The sequence below is a fragment of the Miniopterus natalensis genome, chromosome 3, assembly GCF_054644295.1.
Source record: "Miniopterus natalensis isolate mMinNat1 chromosome 3, mMinNat1.hap1, whole genome shotgun sequence".
Lineage (NCBI taxonomy): Eukaryota > Metazoa > Chordata > Mammalia > Chiroptera > Miniopteridae > Miniopterus > Miniopterus natalensis.
This window is the reverse complement of record NC_142083.1, coordinates 80687379-80708885: the sequence shown is the minus strand read 5'-3', so window position 1 is coordinate 80708885 and position 21507 is coordinate 80687379. Positions and strand designations below refer to the sequence as shown.

General features: G+C 45.5%; 1 protein-coding gene across 5 annotated transcripts; it reads left to right on the top strand.

Annotated features, from left to right (window-relative positions):
- Window positions 1-402: 402 nt before the first annotated feature.
- On the top strand, window positions 403-18485 carry KCTD7 (potassium channel tetramerization domain containing 7). Of its 5 annotated transcripts, XR_015714267.1 has the most exons (6): window positions 403-546; window positions 2937-3106; window positions 6944-7122; window positions 7804-8176; window positions 17349-17467; window positions 17585-18485. XR_015714267.1 is itself a non-coding variant. In XM_087815623.1 (5 exons), exons 1-5 carry the CDS (start codon window positions 403-405, stop codon window positions 17634-17636), a joined length of 918 nt encoding a protein of 305 aa, XP_087671749.1. In that variant the 3' UTR covers window positions 17637-18485. The 5 variants fall into 5 exon arrangements, 4 of the variants coding, with proteins under 4 accessions (XP_087671749.1, XP_087671751.1, XP_087671750.1 ...); XM_087815623.1 differs by lacking the exon at window positions 17349-17467; XM_087815625.1 differs by lacking the exon at window positions 17585-18485 and having other exon boundaries at window positions 17349-17563.
- The last annotated feature ends 3022 nt before the right edge of the window (window positions 18486-21507 follow it).

The following is a 21507-nucleotide window of genomic DNA, read 5'->3' as shown; positions in this document are numbered from 1 at the left end:
CGGCTGCTTGGGATGAGAAGGCGTGTCCGCTGGTCAGAGGGCCAATCAGAGCAGGACAGGCAAGCCGGCCGGCCCCAGTGGCCACTCAGGAGCAGGCCGACCACTCTGCCTGCCCTAGGACTGGGCGAGCTTCCTGCCAATCAGGGGCGGGGCAAGCGGGGCTTGGCCAGTAGCGGGAGGCGGCAGCGTCAGGCGCCCGGCCGGTGGTCCCCGCGGTGGCCCGCTCGCCGGCTCGAGGCTGAGGGAGCGGCGGCCCGCAGGCTCCCCGCGCGCCGCGCTCTCCGCGCCCCCCCGGACCCCGCCCGCGGGCGGCCGCGTCATGCCAGGCGCTGCTCCACGCTAGTGCCGCGGGGTCCGTTGCCCGCCTGCCCGAAGCCGCGCCCACTGCCCAGAGCCAGAGGGATGGTGGTAGTCACGGGGCGGGAGCCAGACAGCCGTCGCCCGGACGGTGCCATGTCCAGCTCCGACGCCGAAGACGACTTTCTGGAGCCGGCCACCCCGACGGCCACGCAGGCGGGGCACGCGCTGCCCCTGCTGCCCCAAGAGGTACCACGCGGGGGGGGGGGGCGTGGGGAGGGGCGCCCGGGGAGAAGCGGGTGCCGGGCAGGGCTGACCTTGCGACGCGAGCCGCAGGGTCTGGAGACCGGGGGTCGCGCCGACGGCGGCGCCGGGAGCTGGGCGCCCCGGCCCCCTGCCCCCTCCCGCCCGAGGCGTGCACCAGGTGTGTCTTCCCTGCACCAGAGGTCGCCGGGCCCGGAACGCCCTCCTCCCAGCGCTCACGGGCAGGCAGGGGACCTCGGAGCCCCAGGAGATGATAGCGCCTCCTAGAGAATCCAAGAGGCCGTGGGGGTTACCCAGACCCGGTGTCCGGGTGCCCTGAGAGTGGGGTAAGGGACTGTGTGCAGGTAAAAAGCAGGCCAGTTGGTGGATGTGCCCACCCTCACCCGACAGCTCCCTGGCTTTCCCTCATTGGCTGCTGTGCCCGGTGCACAGTGGCTTCCGCTGGTCTTAGTGTGTGTGACAGTGTCATACTAACACCTTAAGAGAAGGGAAAAGTGGGGGGGAACGGGGAGCACTGTAGGGCACTGAAGACCGAGACCAGGAAGGAGGAGGGAAGGGAGGGTCAGATAAGGGGCAATGTGATGCGTGGAGACCCAGGCGAATGGACCGAGCCCCAGAGGGGCTGGGCAGGGCTGGGTGAGGCTTTTGAGAAGCGGGTAGTGTTATTTGGGGGTTAGAAGTCCCTATCTTTAAGGTCATGGGACACTTGTGAAAATGAGCAAAACTCTCAAATTATTCTTTGCAGTTGGGAAAAAAAGAGCCTTTAGAGACACAGCGGTACTGTTTTCGGGTGCGCTGTCACTGGGGAACACGGTGCGGCTGGAAGGACGGAGTGCAGGACCCAGGCACTGTAGGTCAGGACTCCGGTGCCAGCTCCCTCCACAGATTACATTGCTCCATGTGAGATCTAGAACTGTTTTTGATTGCTATTTCTTCTATGCCTCAATCTTTTCATCTCTAATATGGAGCAAGCACTTGGATTGGTATGGGTATGAGATATCCTTGGTATGCACATAGAATAGTTTTAGAGGTGCTATAGAATAAGCACAAGGCATATCCTGTCCTTCGGGTGCAGAAAAGTAACGGTACATATATACATGGAACTGTAAATACCTATTTCATTCATTCATTCATTCATTCAATGCATATTTGGGTGTTTACTGTGAGTCAGGCACAGCACAAGGCCCTGGGTAACTTTTACTTGATGTATATTTACCCTACTTTATTCACAAAGAATTTGAAAGTTCAGAAAAAGGAGTTACTACATAAATATACATAGGCTTTCACTGGAGCCTGAGAGATGTCGTAATATTGAAAAGTATGCACTGGGACAAAATTTTAGTTAATCTGGAGGAGGAGAGTTGGAAAATTAGAGAGAACTGGCCTTGTTTCTTTCAACGTCACAAGGAGTGAAAGACATCAAAAAACAAAAAGAACAGAAAAGGTCCTGAGCATTTTAGGGCAAACCTCGAGCTTCTCAGGGCAAATCTATTCCACCATTCCCTGTTCTTCACCCTGCCCTAGCCTCCAGAACCTTAGCTAGACTGGGAACTCATCTCACTCTACAGATTAAGAAGGAATTATTCAACAAACATCCACGAGTCCTGCTGTGTGCAGCCTCATGATTGGTGAACAAGCTGTTGTCCCTGCCTCCAGAAGCTTGGGGTCTAGAAGGGTGGGCTGACAGAAGAAAATAATTCCCAATGTATCGTGTTACTGTATGGCACTATAATAGAGGAAAACTTGGCATATAGGGAAGGCACAATGGAAGGAGTGTTTAGTTAACTCTGTCTTGGGAGCTGGCAAGAGACAGTAGAGCAGAAATGCTCACGGAGTAGGGAAACTTGACTGGAAGCCCTTAGAATGAGTGGCTCCTGCTAATCTACGTGGCTCCTTGGTGTGAATTAGGAGAAGGGCACACACACATCTGGGCAGCAGGCCACTCTCATCCAGGAGCCCTTGTGCAGTGAACAGTGTACACCACCATAGGGGGCACTTGCGATCACTGGATGGACAAAGCGAGAGTGGTAAGAGCGTTTTGGACAGAGAAGACAGCATGAGCAAGGGCACGAAAAGGGTCAGCTCAGCGGGTGAAAGGAGGACAGTGAAGGCTTTGAACTCAGAAATAGTAGGATTGGGGTGGCGAGACCTGATTTAGGAGCTGTCAGGGGAGGATGGGTAGGACTTGGCAACCAGTGAGTGTGTGGAAAGGGAGGAGAGGGAAGAGTGTTGAGGAAGACTCCTGGGTTTTGGTTTTGGGTGACTGAGCAAATGGCGAGGCTTTAATCAGACCCAAGAAGACTGCAGACGGAGCAGCTGGCTCTCATTTTTGTTGCCTGGCTGAATGTGCAGCTTTTCTTTTTTTTCTCTCCCAGTTTCCTGAAGTTGTTCCCCTTAACATTGGAGGGGCTCACTTCACCACACGCCTGTCCACCCTGCGGCGCTACGAAGACACCATGCTGGCGGCCATGTTCAGCGGGCGTCATTTCATCCCCACCGACGCTGAGGGCAGGTACTTCATTGACCGGGACGGCGCACACTTTGGGTATGTTGCTCCCTCTATGATCATCTTTGTAGTCCTAGCAAGTGACTTGCTAGGCATGGCTTGGGCATGGGGCTTTAGTATCTTCCATAGTACCTAGAAGAGGAGATAACATCTGACAGGATTTAATAAATGTGCCTATTAAATGGTATCAAATTTTTTAGTTTCTTTTCCAGAGGAGTCAAGGACAGCTGGAGAAATCCCAGGTAACAGACACTGGCTGGATGGGATGAAACCGCTTCTATCCTACGTAACTTAAGACTGTGGAGTCATCATCTGTGTGGAAAGGAATAGGTGGGATCCCGCCTAGAGGTGGGGGAGTTCCAAAACAACTTCTCGGAGAACACCCTCTGATCAGCTCCCGGGGCTCAGCATTGCCTTTAGGGAGGAAGCATGGTGTGTGGCAGTGGTTCCCAGACTTCTTTCAATAGTTTAAAACAAACAGAAAAGGGAAGAGCCCTGGCCAGTGTTGCCCGGTGGTTAGAGCATCAGCCCTCCAACTGAAGGGTCGCAGGTTCAATTCCTGGCCAAGGGCACATACCTCAGTTGCAGGTTGGATCCCCAGCCCCTGTCAGGGCGCATGTAGGAGGCAACCAATGTCTTTCTCACATCGATGTTTCTCTCTTTCTCCCTCTTTCTTCCCCCTCTCTCTCTCCCTTCCACTCTCTAAAATAAAAAAATTAAAAAGTGAGGAAAGGGCCAGCATAGGGTTGCCATCCTTTAATGGTGCCCAAAAAAACATGCACCTTCAATTATTACTGTTATTTTAACACTAAAACATGGAAACACAGAATCTCAAAAAATAGCCTTTCCCAGGAAAGACTTCTGACAACCTTACACATAAACCATTTAAAGACTTTTTATTTGAGTTTCCTTGTTTGTGAAATGAGAAATAATTATAGATGCCTTGCAGGCCTGTCACGTGGATTAAATAAAAAGCGTTGGTGTGACCCCTGGCCTGGTCCTTTCAGAGTATATGGCTGAAGCTCTCTTCCCCTTCAGCCTAACTTTGGAGATGACTAAAGAATGAACATGGTCCTTGACCTTGAACAGAATGACCAGGGAGGCAGAAACTCTCCAATCACTACATCTCTCTGATGGCCTCCAAGTAGCATTTCCCACATTGGGAGAAGGGTCATTTTTATCCTCAGAAAGGAGACTCTGGTCAAATAATTTGCTTTGAAGCATCTGGGTTTCTCCATTGGGTTGTCAGCTGCCTCCAGTGCTGAGAAAACAAAGTGTCACATCGCTCTGCAGAGCTATAAAAAGGTTTTTGTTTGCAGGCTGTTTGGGGGAGGAAAGTGCTGGCCCCAGCTGGCAGCTCCCACAACACTGGTGGCTGGGCCTTGCCCTGGGGATATGTTTTTCAGAGCTTACCAAGGTTTGCTTAAGATCCTGGAGGACCAGTTTTGGAAGGGGTTGTGGGGAAGGGGAATAGGATTTGGCTTTAGCTGGAGAGTGACAGAACCAGGCAAGGGTGTTGGGCAGAAAGCAGGATATTGTGGCATTTATCCTCAGACTGCTGGGCTCCAGTGGCCTATGATTCATCATCAGCAGATGAAGTTGTTGAAAGACTCAGATAAATTACTCTGGCTGGGTAGCTCAGTTGGTTAGAGCGTGGTCCCACTGCACCAAGGTTGCAGGTTCAATCTCTGGTCAGGGCACATACGAGAAGAAACCAACGAATGCATAAATAAGTGGAACAACAAATCTCTCTGTGTGTCTCTCCCCTCTCTCTCTGTAAAATCAGTTTTTTAAAAAAGACTCAGATGAAGTAAAGTAGGAATTTAGGGCATTTGGTGGGGTAAATTTCTCTGTTGATGTAGCTCATGTACCTCCATGTGGGGCTGTTTCCCATTGTGATCCTGAAGAGTGCTTTGGATTACAATCTGGACCACTGAGGGTGTTGACTTGGAGTCAACCGTGTCTGCATCTGAGCCTCTAACTGTGGCTTCTTGAGCAAGGATGTTCCTTAACCTCTTTGAGCCCCACTTTTTCTTCATTTATAAAATGGACATAAGGTGGCACTTATCCCATAATATTAATGAAAAGATTCAGTGGGATAACATATATATGGTAGCTGACACAGATTAATACTTAGTGAGTGTTAACTGAAGTTGCATTACAGTCATAGACTGATTATAGAGGTAACAGCTTAATCTTGGAGTTTACTCTTATATCCTTACAGAAAAGCCCTTCCCACACCCATTGATGGATCTGATTACTCTTAGTACTAAAGAACCTTAAAAGAGAATGAAAAGAACTGAATTTTTATTTTAAGAAAATGGAGTATATTATTTTATTCACTCCTGGAACCAGTTTGTTCAGATGTTAGGTTTAGGCATTTGCTCTTCTCCATGCAGCTACAGAATAATACTAATGGTGATATGGAACTCTTCTACATTGCTAGTGGGAATGTAAAATACTACAACCACTTTATTAAACATGCACTATGACTGAACAATTCTACTTCTAATATTTACCCAAGAGAAATTGGTGCAGGTGTTCACAGCAAGTCTTATACAGGAATGTTCATCACAGCTTTACTTCTAAGAGCCCCGACTGGAAACTACTAAAATGTCCATCAACAGGAGAATGGGTAAATAAATTATAGTACGTGTATCCATACAGTGGTGTGCTACTTAAAGCAACAAACTACTGTTGCACATAACAGATCTCAAAAATACTAGGTCAAGGGAAAGAAGCCAGGCACAAAAGAGAACAGACCGTATGATTCTACTTATATGAATTTCAACAAGTGGCAACGTGAATCTTTGTTGACAGAAGTGGAAGTAGGGTGGTTGCTGCCTCTATAGGAATGACTGGGAAGAGACACAGGGAAACTTTAATGAGATGGAAATGTTCTATATCTTGAGCTAGGTGGCAGTTGTATGGGTATATTCATACTTGAAAATTAATTGAATGGCTGCCCAGCCAGCATGGTTCAGCGATTGAGCATTGACCCATGATCCAAGAGATTGAGGTTCACTTTTTGGTCAGGGCACATGCCCAAGTTGCAGGCTTGATCCCTAGTCGGCGGCATGCAGGAGGCAGCCGATCAATGGCTCTCTCATCACTGATGTTTCTCTCTCTCCCTCTCCCCCCTCCTCTCTCTGAAGTCAATAAAGATATATATATATTTTAAAATTAATTGACACGGACAGTGGTGGGGAGAGGGACTGGGGAGGGGGAAGGGATGGGGTGGAATGGGCCATTGGGGAGAAAAAGGCACATCTGTAATATTTTAAACAAAAATAAAATTTAAAAAATAAGTAAAAATTAATTGAATGGTATAATTAAGATTTGTACATTTATTGAACATTAATTTACCTCAATTAAAATATATACAGGGTGAGGCAAAAGTAGGTTTATAGTTCATATGAAAAATAATAATAAATAATACAAGAGTAAACTGTGTTTTGTGTTCTCACAACTATAAACCTACTTTTGACCAACCCTGTATATTAAGAGACTAGTAATATTTTTCATTATTCCTATATGTACCTAATAATAATACCTAATATACCTAATAGTAATTGTAATTATAATAATGATACTGCTGATAAGAATTCTTAACACTTATTGAGAACTTACTCTGTGCCAGGTACTTTATAGACACTTTTTAGATACTAACTCATTTAATCCTCATAACATTTGGAGTAGTTTTCTTATTTTCCCCCATTTTACAGATGAGAAAAATCAAGGCACAGAAAGGTTAAGTTCACTTACCCAAGGTTACACAGCTCGTGGTCCTGTTCCAGATTCTGTGCTCTAACTACTATGTAGCACTGCCCAGTTCCATTGGCTCCTTCTCACCAACCCTGTTTCCTTTTTGCTCAGAGATGTGCTGAATTTCCTGCGCTCTGGGGACCTGCCACCCCGGGAACGTGTGCGGGCTGTGTACAAAGAGGCCCAGTACTATGCCATCGGGCCCCTCCTGGAGCAGCTAGAGAACATGCAGCCCCTGAAGGGGGAGAAAGTACGCCAGGCATTTCTGGGACTCATGCCCTATTACAAAGGTGAGGGGTCAGCTGCCCAGGCTGGGGGATGGGGAATGAGTGTTGCAAGGCATCTGTCAGTGCCTAGCTCTCCCCCAGAACAAGTGGATCCAAGATTCATGTGTATTACTTTAGAGGGGAGAGAATCCCACTCCCTTTCTGCCCTTCCCTCTTTGTCATACTGAGAAGATAAAGGTTAAGGGGGGCCCACCTTGCCTGTGATAGTCATCAAATCACATTTCAAAAGGACAGTCCTCCCCAGGCCGGCGTGGCTCAGCGGTTGAGCATTGACCTAGGATCCAGGAGATCATGGCTCGATACCCAGTCAGGGCACATGCTCAGGTTTCGGGCTGGATCCCCAGTAGGGGGCATGCAGGAGGCAGCCAATCAATGACTCTCTCATCACTGATGTTTCTCTCTCTCCCTCTCCCTTCCTCTCTCTGACATCAATAATATATTTTTAAAAAATAAAAAAGGACAGTCCTCATCCCATCTACTTGGTTTCCTTTTGCAGTGGAGAATAATGATCCCTCTTTAAGTTTGTATCCTGCAGAGGCCCAAAGCATCCCTTCCCCCAGGAATCTGTCTCTGCCCTCTTGGATTCTGCCGTCACTGGGGCTCCCTATGCCCTCTCACTGCCTTGTGCCACAACCCACCTGCCCATCCCCATCCCAGTGATGGCTGCTGTATTCATCTCCATAGACCATTTGGAGCGGATTGTGGAGATTGCCCGGCTGCGTGCAGTCCAGCGGAAGGCCCGCTTTGCCAAGCTCAAGGTCTGTGTCTTCAAGGAGGAGATGCCCATCACCCCCTACGAGTGTCCACTTCTCAACTCTCTGCGCTTTGAACGGAGCGAGAGTGATGGGCAGCTGTTTGAACACCACTGTGAAGTGGATGTATCTTTTGGGCCCTGGGAGGCTGTGGCTGATGTTTATGACCTGCTGCACTGCCTGGTCACAGACCTCTCAGCCCAGGGCCTCGTCGTGGACCACCAGTGCATTGGGGTGTGTGACAAACACCTCATCAACCACTACTACTGCAAGCGCCCCATCTATGAGTTCAAGATCACATGGTGGTGAGTAGTCCAGGCAGGGAATAGAGCCCCTTCAGGGAGGGCGCCCATTCCCCTTAGTGGCTCTGGGAGTCAGATCCCTGGAAGGGCTGCTGACCGCTCCAGAACCTGCTGAGGTGAGGATCGAGTCCAGAGGCACAGCTCCGAGTGGACAGAGGTGCAGCTCTAGTATCCCCTGTTGTTCCTTGGGGTCAGACTCAGGGCTTGTGGCCCACGGGGACCTGCACTCACCTGGTCTTTCCTCCAGGCACGGCAGTCTTTACCTGACGCCAATGGGGTCTGGCTAGCAAGGGCTTGGCCAGCAAGTCCAGAGAGGTTTTGGCACTTTCTTGACCTTGCAAGAGAGTTTCTGCCCTATTTAGAGCCACATTACCAAAATAATATAGGCATAATCACCTCCTCGACCCTGTTCAGGTATTCCTTCCTTGTGCTCAGTGTATAGGTATGAACAGAGAACATGATGGGGATTTATCCAAGTAGCTACTCCACAGTCCCTGGCTAAAGAAGGGGCATCCTCTCTCCCTCTTCCCCCAAGAACCGTCCCCTGCTTTGTTTTAGGATGTGAAAAGGCTCTTTTCCTCCCAAAACATATTCTTCACCACTTTTTGGATATGTAACCATAGTTACCAAAACCATACACCAGGCTGGCCTTAGAAAAGCACAATGTTTACAGCCCTGCTCTGGGCCTTGGCTTCTCCTATCTTCTACCCACCTTCCTTGCTTGAAGGGTTATCCTCTCACAGGGCTGAATTGCACATTTCAGAGGCTCCTTTTGAAGATCCTCTAAGTCAAGCAGGCAATATGTTTACATCTGTTATCTTCAAGATGTAACATCCTTTCTGGAGGCTCAGAACACCTCCTTGGCTGCCATTTCATGTGTCAGGATCCAGTTTGTGGTGAACCCCCTTGCTGGGAACCCCCCCTTTTAAAAAAAATCTTTTTATTTTTCAATTACAGTTGACATATTAATTTCAGATGTACAGCATACAGTAGTTAGACATTTACCTTACAAAGTACCCATCTGACACTATACAGTTATTAAAATATTATTGACTATATACCTATGCTGTACTTTACATTTCCATGACTGGTTTTCTTTTTTCAATTACAGTTTACATTTAATATTCTTTTGTATTAGTTTCAGGTGGATCCTTCTCTTTTTAAAACCTTGCTTTATCCCACTAACATTCTCCTCCTAGGAGAGTGTTTTGGAGAAGTAATGAAAGGGCTAGGTGAGAGGCCCAGCTGTCCCAGCTGGGGGAAGACAGCAGCAAACCCATTGTATTTTACTCCCCACACTTGAGAGAGAGAGAAAGATCCACAAGGTTCAGCTCCCACTGGGTTTCCTTCTCACTGTCTGCAGCCTGGGGCAGCTAGTCAGGGTATGGACATGCATCTCCTGAAGGAAGGCTGTGCAGCACCAGTAATTGGAATGTAACATTTCTTTGCTGCAGTAAGGGCTTCTCCCAGGACTCGTGATTGTACTTGACTATTTCCGGCTGTTCTTGTAGGGAGGTTTTCTTTATATGTGAACAGCTGCTGAGGACAACCTCACTGGACTCAGTCTTATAAGACCAGATTGGTGAGGTAGGGCAAGAGGGAGCTGAAAATGCCTGCATCCTTCTGAGGAAGAGAAGGCCAAGCCCTGGACCCTTGCTGAATTCCTTCATGGGGCAGTGACCGCCTGGCCCTTGGCGTGGGAACAGAGATTCCAGAGCATGGTTTTGCACTCCTACATTGTATTCTTATGTGAGTGGAGCAGAGCAGAGATACGGGCGGAGGTCTAAGAGGACAGTACAGTCAGTGCTGGTTCTGAGATATGTGTTCTCTCTCTTCTCATCCACAATGGAGTGTCACGTTTTTGGAGCTGATGTCCCTGCCTGGAGCTTAGCCCAACAACATGGCTCTTGCCTTGTTCTAACAGTAAAGTCTTTCGTTTAAGTTGCTCTGATTGGTGTTACTAATAAGAGTTCAGTTTTTGACAAACACTGAGGGAAGCTATTCAGGAGGAAGTCAGTGTGAGTAGAGAGCAGATAATTAAGCCCATCGCTTTCAGTTATCTGTCCTTGACCCCTTCTCTTTCCTTCCCCCTGCGCAGCATTCACAGTGCGTGGTGATTTAGTCTGTACATGTAAGACCGGGAGCGGCTCGTATGTTCAAATGCAGGTTTGCTCAAAAACAGGCCCTGGAAGACTTGCTTGGGATGCCCTGTTTCACTAAAGACACCCCTGTTTCTCTGTCCCTCTGTGATGTCCTCAAGGTGGTGTGTTCTGTGCCATTGTGGGGGTACAAGGTTCTAAGGCCAGTAGACCAGGAAGAGCAGGGACACTGGTATCCAGCTTAGAGCTCTTTCTAAATAGAGTAAAAGAATTCAACGATGCAGTTTGGTCATTCTCTGATAAGAAGCCAAGGTCAGTCTGAAAAGTGCTTTTGGATGTGGTTTGTGGTGATGGCCTCCAGATAAAGGTTGTCTCTGAGGAAGTGACTTCTCCCAGTTGGATCCCTTTTTAACTCTAAATGACCAGGCCCAAAGCGTAAGAATGGTTGGGTCTGGAAGGAAGATTCCAAGGATGAATGCTTCTCCCTGATTGAAAGGAAGTATATTTTTATAGAATTTTTGTGCATAATGTCAATAAATGCCTCTCACTCTGACAGGGACTAGATTCCTCCTGCCATGAGACAGGCCAGTGGTTATTGATGGGTCAAAGTGCCTGCCTTTGGAGCTTCCCTTTTGACTTTGGGCACCTTTTCTCCCAGGTGCCGTGCTCACTGGTTGGGAAGGTGGGATCTTTAGGAGATAGGACTGTATGCTACCTTTCGATGCAAGCCATAACAAAATTCAATAGAAATGAAAAACTTAATGGCAACAAAAAAGACAAAACCACAGTGAAACACATTACATCATCCCAGTGGAGGAATTCTTTGGGCAATGCTCTAAATAGAAGAAACAGAGGAATTGTCACCATCCTTATTCTACCTCTGGTGAGTTCACCAGGCTGTCCCCTGCTTATCGTCTGGAAAGCAGTCAGTCCTGCTCTGAAAGCTTCTATTCTTTCTTCCCGGAGCTTAGGATATTCTGGGAACTGTCTGAGCCCCAGGCTAATCAGGTGTTATAATCTTCCTGTTCTGGTTGCTTATTGGAGGACTATGAAATTGATATTTACAAGCCACAAAGAGGGGTGAGCCTCAGTGTGATCTGGTCTAAGCTGGATCCCAAAGAGGTTCAGATGCACAACAACAGAACAAAAACTACCCACACTGAGCATTTTGATCCCAGTTAGAATTTCAAACATCATCCTTCTGCATACCCCCATCTATATTTGATTCTCATGTAAGTGATTCCACTTTCTTGGGTAACATTTTGCTGGGGCTCTTTCATGAAGGTGGTGCCTGCTTTGTGATTCTTAAAAGAGGGGGGGTTTTATTCATCAGAAGATGCAGTATTGGGAACTGGGGTGGGAGAAGCACTTTTTGGAATTCTGAAGAAACGTGTATGTATAATATGTCAATTGGGGGTAGGGTGGGTTGGCAGGGGGCTGGAGGAGGTAAGAACAAAGACTAGGTACAATAACAGGCAGTTGCCTCTGGAGTGTGGGAGGTCACCTGGGTCCATTGCCTTCCTTCTGTATGGTGTTGGGTTTGTGTACACAGCAAAACATTCCTGTGTTCTTTCATTGTCTGTGAGCGCTTTGGTGCATGGAGCCTCAGTACCCTCACATTGGCATTAAAGTAAACAATTAGAACGTGGGTGCTGTGCCTTTCTTTTTTAGAGACTTACTCTCATCCCTCCTCGGGCCCTGACTTTGCCAGCAAATATGTCTTGATTTCTCCTTAAAATGTGGTATGTTTACGGATACCACACTTAATATAACAGGCTCTTTCCTGAGGTTAGCAGATGAACTTCTGCCCTGACTTGAAGTTAGAGAGGGACAGGCCCATGAAGGTCCTTCTGTAGTCAGTCTAGCACTGTCTCTGTCCCAGGTAGGTATACCTAGGCAAACAGCTTTGCGTCTTCTGTTGAGAGGTCTCCAGAGGAGGAAGATCGCACAAATGCATGGTCACTTGTATGGCTCATAACTGTGTCTGTAGTTATGACTGAAATCCCTCTTGTCAGATCACTTTTTTCCAAGGGGGAGATAAGTGGCTCTAAGCATATGTGAACCTCAGTGATTAATACTGTTCCCTGAGGAAAATGGGTATAAGTTGCCCTTCCTCTAAAAGCAGAGTTTTGACATCTTCCTGGCTAATGAGTGTCCTCACAAGGTGTCCCTTGACGTTACTTCATGGATTAACCCAGAAAGGTGAGTTCTGAAGTATTGGGTAGCTGTGCCACCCTCCAACTGATTCCCTTAAAAATGGTGACAGGATTAAGCAAAAAAACCCACCCCACAACCCCTCACTGACACAGACAATAGTATGGTGATTACCAAAGGGAAAAGGGGGCTGTACAGGGGAGAGATAGAAGAGGGCATGGGGGGATAAATGGTGATGGAAGGAGATTTGACTTGTAGTGGTGAACACACAATACAATATACGGATGATGTATTATAGAATTGGACGCTTAAATCTTTATTAAATAAAAAAAATCTCTGATTATTCTAACTTTTAAAAACACTATCATCTGTGCCAAATGAATTCCTGACCTAATTACTGTGCAGCACTCACATAGTAATAATACACTAATAATATCTTACAAATTGGAAACCGAAGCTTGTAGAGGTATAATTTCCCCAAGGGCACATAACTAGTAAGTGGCAGAGCCAGGATGCAAACCCAGAGCCCTTTTCTGAAATCCTCATGGGTATCCAACAGCAGAGTTTCCCTTCCACTTGACAGCTCAGTGTCCCACCTCTGAGGCTCAGGACTTCACCCTGCCTAACCTATAAAGATCTGAAAAGCAAATACTTTAGAAGGAATATTAGAAGAACTTCCTTATGTGGGTCTTAAGTAGCCCTGAGCATTAAGGAGATAATGGGATCCCCAATGTCTACTAGGTGGTGAAGGGCCCTACTCATGGGACAGCGAGTGGAGGATGACTTGGCAGATGAGTAATGACCCCCTGGCTGGACACAGTGTAGTGGGAAAGTCCTGGACAGTCTGAGTTATTAATCAGACTCGTGCAGTCTACACGTTTAACCACACAGATGTGCTATGCAGCTTGACCATTTGGGGAGGTACACCCAGGGGCATGGCCCTCCTTCAGGGACCCCTGGTGTCAAGAAAATAGTTGAATCAGAGACTCTAGTTTAGCTCAGGGGACGTCGTGTGCTGGCTTGGGGTTCATGGCCCATGGACTCCAGGTCTCTACTCTGCCTGTGTGCCCTTTGTCATCATTTTGAAGATGATGACCTTTTAGCTGGCTTTACGTACTTTTTGTTTTGACTTGTTTAATTTATCGCCTGTTCCTTTAGCTTCCTTTAGCTTTTAAAGTCAGAGCTCCTGCTTTTGCTTTATTATTATTTTTACTTTTTCAGTTACAGTTGCCATTCAATATATTAGTTTCAGCTATACAACAGTGATTATTTATATAACCTATGAAGTGATCCCCATGTAAGTCTTGTACCCCCCTTGCACCATATATAGTTATTATATTGACTGCATTCCCTGAGCTGTACTTGACATCCCGTGACTAGTAACTGCCAATTTGTACTCCTCCATCCCTTCCACTTTCTCACCCATCCTCCAGCCCCCTCCCATCTGGCTGCCATCAGATTGTTCTCTGTATGAGTTTGTTTCTGTTTTGTTTGTGCATTTATTTTATTTTTTAGATTCCACATAAGTGAAATCATACGGTATTTGTCTTTCTCTGATTTATTTCACTAAACTTTTATTTCTATCATAACTTTTAAGTACATGCTGAATAGGATGCCAGTGAAGGTAGATCTTGTTCTGAGCAGGAATAATTATGTGCTCTTTTCCTTTTCTAGTCATTTCTACAGTGATCTTATTAGCCGTGAGCATTAGGTACTTCATTTTTCCCGTTAGAGAAGTATCTCCTAACATCTAAATACAGTGGTACCTCGATTTTCAAGCATCTCTGATGAGGAATATTTCAGTTTATGAACGCCCTAAACCCAGAAGGAAATGCTTCTGTTTTCAAACGCGCCTCGGAAGTCCAACCTGCCACGCAGCTTCCGCTGAGGGCAAGATCCTGAGGCCCAGCTGTTGGTTGTGGATCCCTCGGTTTTCCAACGTTTCAGAACTCGAATGGCCTTCTGGAACAGAGTACATTTGAAAACCAAGGTACCACTGTACAAGGAAAAACTGATAGTGTTGTTATCAAAGTTATAGATCCAGTAGATGTATAACTACATCTAATAGATAATCCAAGTAACCAAACTGTTACCTCTCTCTCCAAAATGCCCCCCTCCCCCAAAAATAACAGTAAATACAGCCTTAGGAACAGGGCCGTTCCATTTTTGGACTGCTAAGGACTTCTTCCCTCACACACTGCACACGATCAGAGATCCTGGGATTTCACCTCCAAGTGGAAAGAGGACTGTTGTGTACCTGGAAAAAACCCAACACAACTATGAGGAAGACTGAATGGAACCATCTTGAACCATTCAGAAGCACTTCATAAAAAGGGCCCATAATTAGATTATGATGCATATTTTCCAGCCTTCTGTGATCTCAGTAGCAACCTGGTGACTTTTAGAGGATGCTCCTAATTTATTGCAGACCCTGATGTTTTCCTACATCATGGGATCTCGGCAGATGGCCTGGCTCCAGTAGATCTTTGAAATAGACCTACCCATACTTCTCTCAGTTATTACTAAAAATCAAGAAATAGAACTTTAATGTACCACAAAACCCGGAGCTTGACCTCTATTAGAAGAAATTTACAAGTTGTGTCAAATCTTATACCTTTGTTATTTTTGTAGAGGGAGTGGGAGAGTGTCATGAGTAGGCTAAAGTGTGTGCCAACCTCTATAAATGCCTTTATTAGTGTGTGTCTCAACATTACATCCTGATCACCAGTTGTACTTTAGCTTATTCTGTCTGCGCAGGGGACCATCTGTGTGTACATGTTGTGGGTGCTTACTTTCCCTCCTCTCACCAGGTCAGTTCCACCTCCTCTTGCTCATGACTGTCTTGTCTTAGGCATTTTATAGCTGGTTGGCCACTTCTGGCCATGCCTCATTGGCATCTGGTAGCCAGCTGTGGCAGTGACACTGTGCCCCGGGCTGCCCTCATCTTATTCTCAGGCAGGTAAGTGCTTTTTTGCACTGAGGTCCCTAGCTTTCCATTTCAGCTTTCTCATCTGGCCTGCTGGGATTTGGAGAGCATTTGAGCCCCGTCTCTGAGCTCTGTACCCACCTCCACAGCAGCAGCAGAGGATCCCACTGAGCAGACAGCTTCACCCTCCTTTACCCCAGGAAGGGGGAATCAAAATACTTACCTGAAAACCGAGTTCACCAAGAGTTCCCTAACGAAAATATGAACTTCCCTGGTGAGCTGACCACATCACCATTAGCTGAAATAACAGTAGCATTATTCACTTGGCCCTCCCATAAACCAGGGCAGTGTATCTGCCTCCAGGCATATTCAGGGAATGTTCCACCATATTGCTTAATATTATTTTTCAAAGTGCAGTTCTATTTAGAAACTTCCATTGGTCCAGAGAGCCAGAACAGTGAGGAATCCCCTCTGTAGTCACTGCAGGAATATTCCACCACTTCCATTAGCTGGGCCTTTAGCCCAGAGGATTCCACTGGGGTGAAATTTACTACCTGATTTTAAACCCTTGTTGTGATCGTTTATGGCAGCAGCACCTGAGGGGTAACTTGAATTTGTGGATTAAGATCAGAGGTAGAATTCCCAGATAAGTCCAACCAAAGTATCTGCATGATACAGGAATGTTAAGTGGAAGGTTTTCCAGATACTCAACTGCCCCAGGCTTTCTGGGGCTTATCAGCAGTACTGGTCATTGGTTCATGACCTTCAGCTTCCTCACTTGACCATTTTAGGAGGTGAGCTCCCCAATCCCTCTCTAAAAACCCATCATTCAAATAGTTGAAAACCCTGTACATCTTTTCTCCTATCCTGGTCCTACACCACCAAAGCATCCTTCAGCACCTTGGTAGAGATCACAAGAAGGCACAAGGATGGGTAGCATCTGTCCCTTGTTTCTACATCTCCATGATGCTGACATTGGCCAAGGCCAACAACCCTTGTGGGTATAAGAGTTTCAATGTCAACAGATTCAAGGTCTAGAGGCACCATTTGAAGGAAACCCCTTCAGAGATAGCTGTTCACAACAGCCTGGAGCAGTCAAACTGAAACTGGGAGCTTGGTCCACACAGTGAGGGCTGGCTAAGTTTTTCAAACATTTTGGCTTCAGAAGATGCTCCATTACATATGCAAAACCCCGAGAAGCCAGCAAATGAATTCCAGCTCTGGTTGTAGTTGACTGAGAAAAGCCACTGCGAACCACAGGTAGGTACCCATGTGCAACAGAGGCCAGCCAAAACACAGAGCTTCCCAAAGTGAATACGAAAAGGAGTTGTATACCCTAACAATGGCTGATAGGTGTGCCAGGAGAGGAGACTGTACTCACATGCTCCTGATCCACCCTATTGCCATCCCATGTGCCTTTACTTTTCACCCATTCAAAATGGGAAGTAACATATAGAGACTTCTTGAGACTTTACATCTGACATATCAATCTATACGTCTCCTTGGGTGATCTTGTCTGAATTGCATTTAGAGTCCAGGAGGGAAAAACAACACACTAATTTGAACAACATATCTTTAATATAAATAACAATTACAGTAGTATTAGATTAATAAGGAATTGGCTAATAAAGAGTAGTGATAACTATAAAGAATATAGGAATAGCATATATAAGAAGCTGACACTACCCTTAAGGCTAAGATAGAGGAACCAAGAAAACACCCCAGAGCTGATAGACCTTTCTGGAGAGGGCATTCCACTGTAAGACCACCCAAGGGGAGCGCTGGGAAAGCTGCTGGCCTCTGTGCTGCTGACTAGCATGCACTGCAGGAGCTGGGTGCTAGAGAAGCTGTATGTGCTGTGAGCAAGCAAACCAGAACCGAAAAGGAAAATACCTTCCCTCTTGCAATGTTTTGCCAATGTCCTCTACTAGCAAAGCTTAATGTTGTGTTAATTGGCAAAGGAAAATTTTCAAAGGTCCCAATCCCATTTTTGCAGAGACAATGAAGGGTGAATATGGAGCTAAGAGACAGTAACTGGCACATCATCTATATACTGGCAACTGCCCAGTTATACTACCCAGGCTTCTTTCCTCAAGTTACACGTCCAATAACCTGGTCAGTACCGCTACTTAAATATCTATTAGCCACCTCAAACTTAATACGCCCAAATGGAATTCCTTATTTCCACTCCCCACTCCAAATATCTTCCTCATTTCATCTTCTCTGTTTCAGGAAATGGCACCACCATTCACCCAGTCAACGAAAAGCTGAGCGTCATCTTTGACTCCCTTCCTGACCTTACCTTTTGCTTGCAATCCATCACCAAATACTTGGATCCATCTTCAAGACGTATCTTGAAAACATTCTCAAATTTACTTATCTGGATCACCATCATCTCTCACCCTGCATTATACAAAGGCCTCTCGGCTTGATTTGTTCCGATTAACCCCTCTAGCCTAGTCTCCGGAATGGTCTTCTGAAATGGTGATTGGTCCTGCAACTTGCCTACTTAGACCCCTTTGCTTTTAGAATGAAATTGAAAAGACTGACCATGTCTGATCTGGTTGCTACCTACCTCTTCACCTCACCACCCCACCCCACTCCTCATCCTCCACTCCGGCCTCTTTGTTCCTGCCTCAGGTTTTGGTGATTGGCATTCCCTCTGCCTGGAATGACTCCTCCAGCCCTTCTCATTTATGACTAACTCATTTTCATATTTTTTTGTTCCAGCTCAATGTCACATATGCAGCCCTGGACAGTGTGTCTCAGTGGTTAAGCGTTGACCCAGGAACCAAGAGGTCACCAGTTTGATTCCCGATCAGGGTACATGCCTGGGTTGAGGGCTCGATCCCTGGGAGGGGGCATGGAGGTGGCATCCTCTACGAGTTTTATAAAACTGTATGCTCTTTCTCTTTTCTCATAGGGACCTCTGTTTTCACTGGCAAACAGTCATAGCCACATTATATGAGTTTAGCACAGACCCCTAGCTGTGGATGGTTTCTTAAAGTCTTGTATAATGCACATACACACAAAAAAAATTCCTTTGTGGGGTAAAGGGGGAAAAAAGGGGAGAGGATCAGTTTTAACTGCTTTTTTTTGTTGTTGTTGTTAAATATATCTTTATTGATTTCAGAGAGGAAAGGAGAGGGAGAGAGAGAAACATCAATGATGAGAGAGTCATTGATCGAGCCCGCAACCTGGGCATGTGCCCTGACCGGGAATCGAACCCTGATCGCCTGGATCCTAGGTCGATGCTTAACCACTGAGCCACACCCGGCTGGGCTTAACTGCTTTTCTTTTAAAGATATATATTAAATGGTTTGGTGTAGTTTTTGATAAACTAAAATGTGCCCTATTATATAGCAAGCAGAAAAAGTAATTATCCTTTATAATAATGATGTGATTTTACTATTACGAACCAGCTAAGTCTCGTTGAGAAAGATTTGTTTCTTTTATATAATTGCTGCTAGAAATAATGGCTCAATATTATATAGTTAAAATTCCTGTGTTAATCACACATTATTATAATTTGAAACTATAGTAATGGGTATAGCCCACTGAATAAAAGAAGAATCCATGAATTCATTTTAACACAAATAATTACATAAAAGAGGTAGAAGAGAAAGTTCTTAATTACAGTAAAATGTCAGCTAATAAAGATAGAATGAATGATGAGGTTAGAAAATATCATTGTCCAGCAACCCTTAGGACTGATTTAGGTAAGAATCACCAATGGATTCTAAAACGAATAGATGAAATTTTGAAGAAAAACGGTATTTCCATAGTCTCAAAGTATTCCCATACAAATTATTAATTACAAAGGTGAAACTAGTAACTTTATAGTGGAGACACCTGACTCAAACTTAATCATGTAACCAAAGTCAACAGCCAAAATGAGACAAATCAACATCATGTGCACCACTTATCTTGCCCTGAGAAGGACACATTATTTATGTGATTTTTTGAGGTCAAAGTTAATAACCTGAATCTAATCATGAAAAAACATCAGACAATTCCAAATTAAAGGACATTTTTTTAGAATGACTGTCATACTTTTCAAAAATGTCAAGATCAAGGACTACAAATTAAAGTGGAAGAACTACTGTATTCCAGATGAAAGAAGACTGAAGAGACATGACAGTTAAGTAATATTGTGTCAGATTTGGGGTCAGGAAAAATAAGAGCTCTAAAGGACATTCTTGGGACAATTGATGAAAATTTAGTAAGGGCTGTAAATTAAATAATAGGATTTTATCAATGTTAATATTCCTAATTTTTATCATTTTGCTTTGGTTTTCTAAGAGAATATCTTTATTCTTAGAAAATACACATTAAAAAATACACACTAAATATGTGCACATCCAGAGTATAATGTCTGCAACAGTCTCAGTTTTTTCGGGAAAAGTGTGTGAGAGAGAGAGAGGCATCAACTTGTTCCACTTACTTATGCATTCATTGGTGGTTTCTTTTATGTGCCCTGACCAGAGATCAAACCCGAAACCTTAGCATATTGGGATGACACTCTAACCAATTGAGCTACCTGGCCAGGGTTACTTCTATTTTTTTTCAACTTCAACAAAATTTATTGGTTTTCTTTGATTGCCTCTGGCCAGGCTTTGGACGGACTCTCTGCATTCATCTGGCCTTATTTCTAGGCTGTTGTGGCTTTTAAGTCCCTTTTGTGCTTCTTCAGCTTTTGAGCCTCCTGAAAAACCTGAATGCACAGAGCCTTCTTGTTTACCCAGCAGCAGTGGCTTTTTGGTAGTACAGCCGGGGGAAAGTGCACTCCATTCCCAGCTCCTTTCATGTCTTCTCGAAGACTGTATAGTTGTTCTTATGGAGGGGTCTGATCACCTTTTTCCTCTGGTCAATGTTCATCACCAGATTGTGCTTATGAAGAACATATGCAGAAACATCAAAAGGACAAAGCCCACAGATGCTATCTTTTATTGGCACTTTGATAAGAATCTCTTGTGATTTAAAACCATCCTTCTCTTTCAGGTACAGAGAGGGAGATATCTTTACAAATGGAGATTTCGTTTATAAATATTTCCCTTATAAAAGCATAGCTTCTAGTTTGTTTTCAGAGCATCTCTTGTGTCTTAAAATAATCCTCATGCCAAAGAGGCATATTTTGGGGTGGAATATTCTGCTGCCCTTCAGTGTTTAGGAAGAATTTGAGGAACTGGTCAATCTACATTTTGCAAATAATGAACAAAGACTGAGAAATTAGACTACCTGCCCAAGATCACAGAGGCAGCATTTAGCAAGGCTGGGATTCGAGGACTATCTCCCAGACACAGTCCTTCCTTCCTTTCCTTCCCCCCTTCCTTTTTCTTTGTTTCTTTCTTCTTTCTTTCTCCTGTTGTGACTGCACTTTATGTCACACAGGGCATCCAAGTGAGAAATAGACTAAAGAAATAAAATGGAATTTTTACCAGAAAGGGGACCTGGCCCTTGGGTCTGCCTAGGGCCGGGTCGGTAGTGTGTGGGTTCTTGACTTCGTACAGGAAAGATTTCACAAAACTAGTCCAGGTGAATTTTAGAGGACGTTTATTAAAGCTGGGGACAGTGAAAACAAGAAAGGGCTGGGGAAATGAGCCTAGACTGGTCTGCTTTGGCTCACTAAGTCAGAGAAAAAAAGGAGGGCCTTGGGGGCAGGTTCAGGGTGTTTGCCCAGGATGAACCGCCGCTGCCCATTGCTGCTCCTATGGCCAGTTTCCTCGTGGTGTCCCTTACAGTTTCGGAGACTCACGCCTCTGGGGAAAAGAAGGGAAGCAGGCAAGGCGAGGCTGTGCTCCTGGAGGGAAAGCTCCTGCTAGACCTTGGTTTTGAGCGGTTTTCTAGGCTGGGCGTTTAGGGGAGGATCTTAATAGAATATTCATCAGCTTTAGGCTGATGTGCCAAAATGAGATTTATTCCCGTAACTACATCTGTCCTTGGGTGTGGTTGGCAAATGGCCTTAATTTCTGTTATCTGTCTTCCAGACTAGGGTGATTTACGCTATTTATCCTCTAGGGAGGAGAAGTGAAAACCATTTACTCTTATGTGTCCTTGGTTTAGGGAAGGTAGGATTTACTGGATGGCTGCAAACTGCTGTTTATCTGTCTGTTTCTCTATTCTGCTGGTCTTGCCTTCCTGGCCTGTCTTACTAT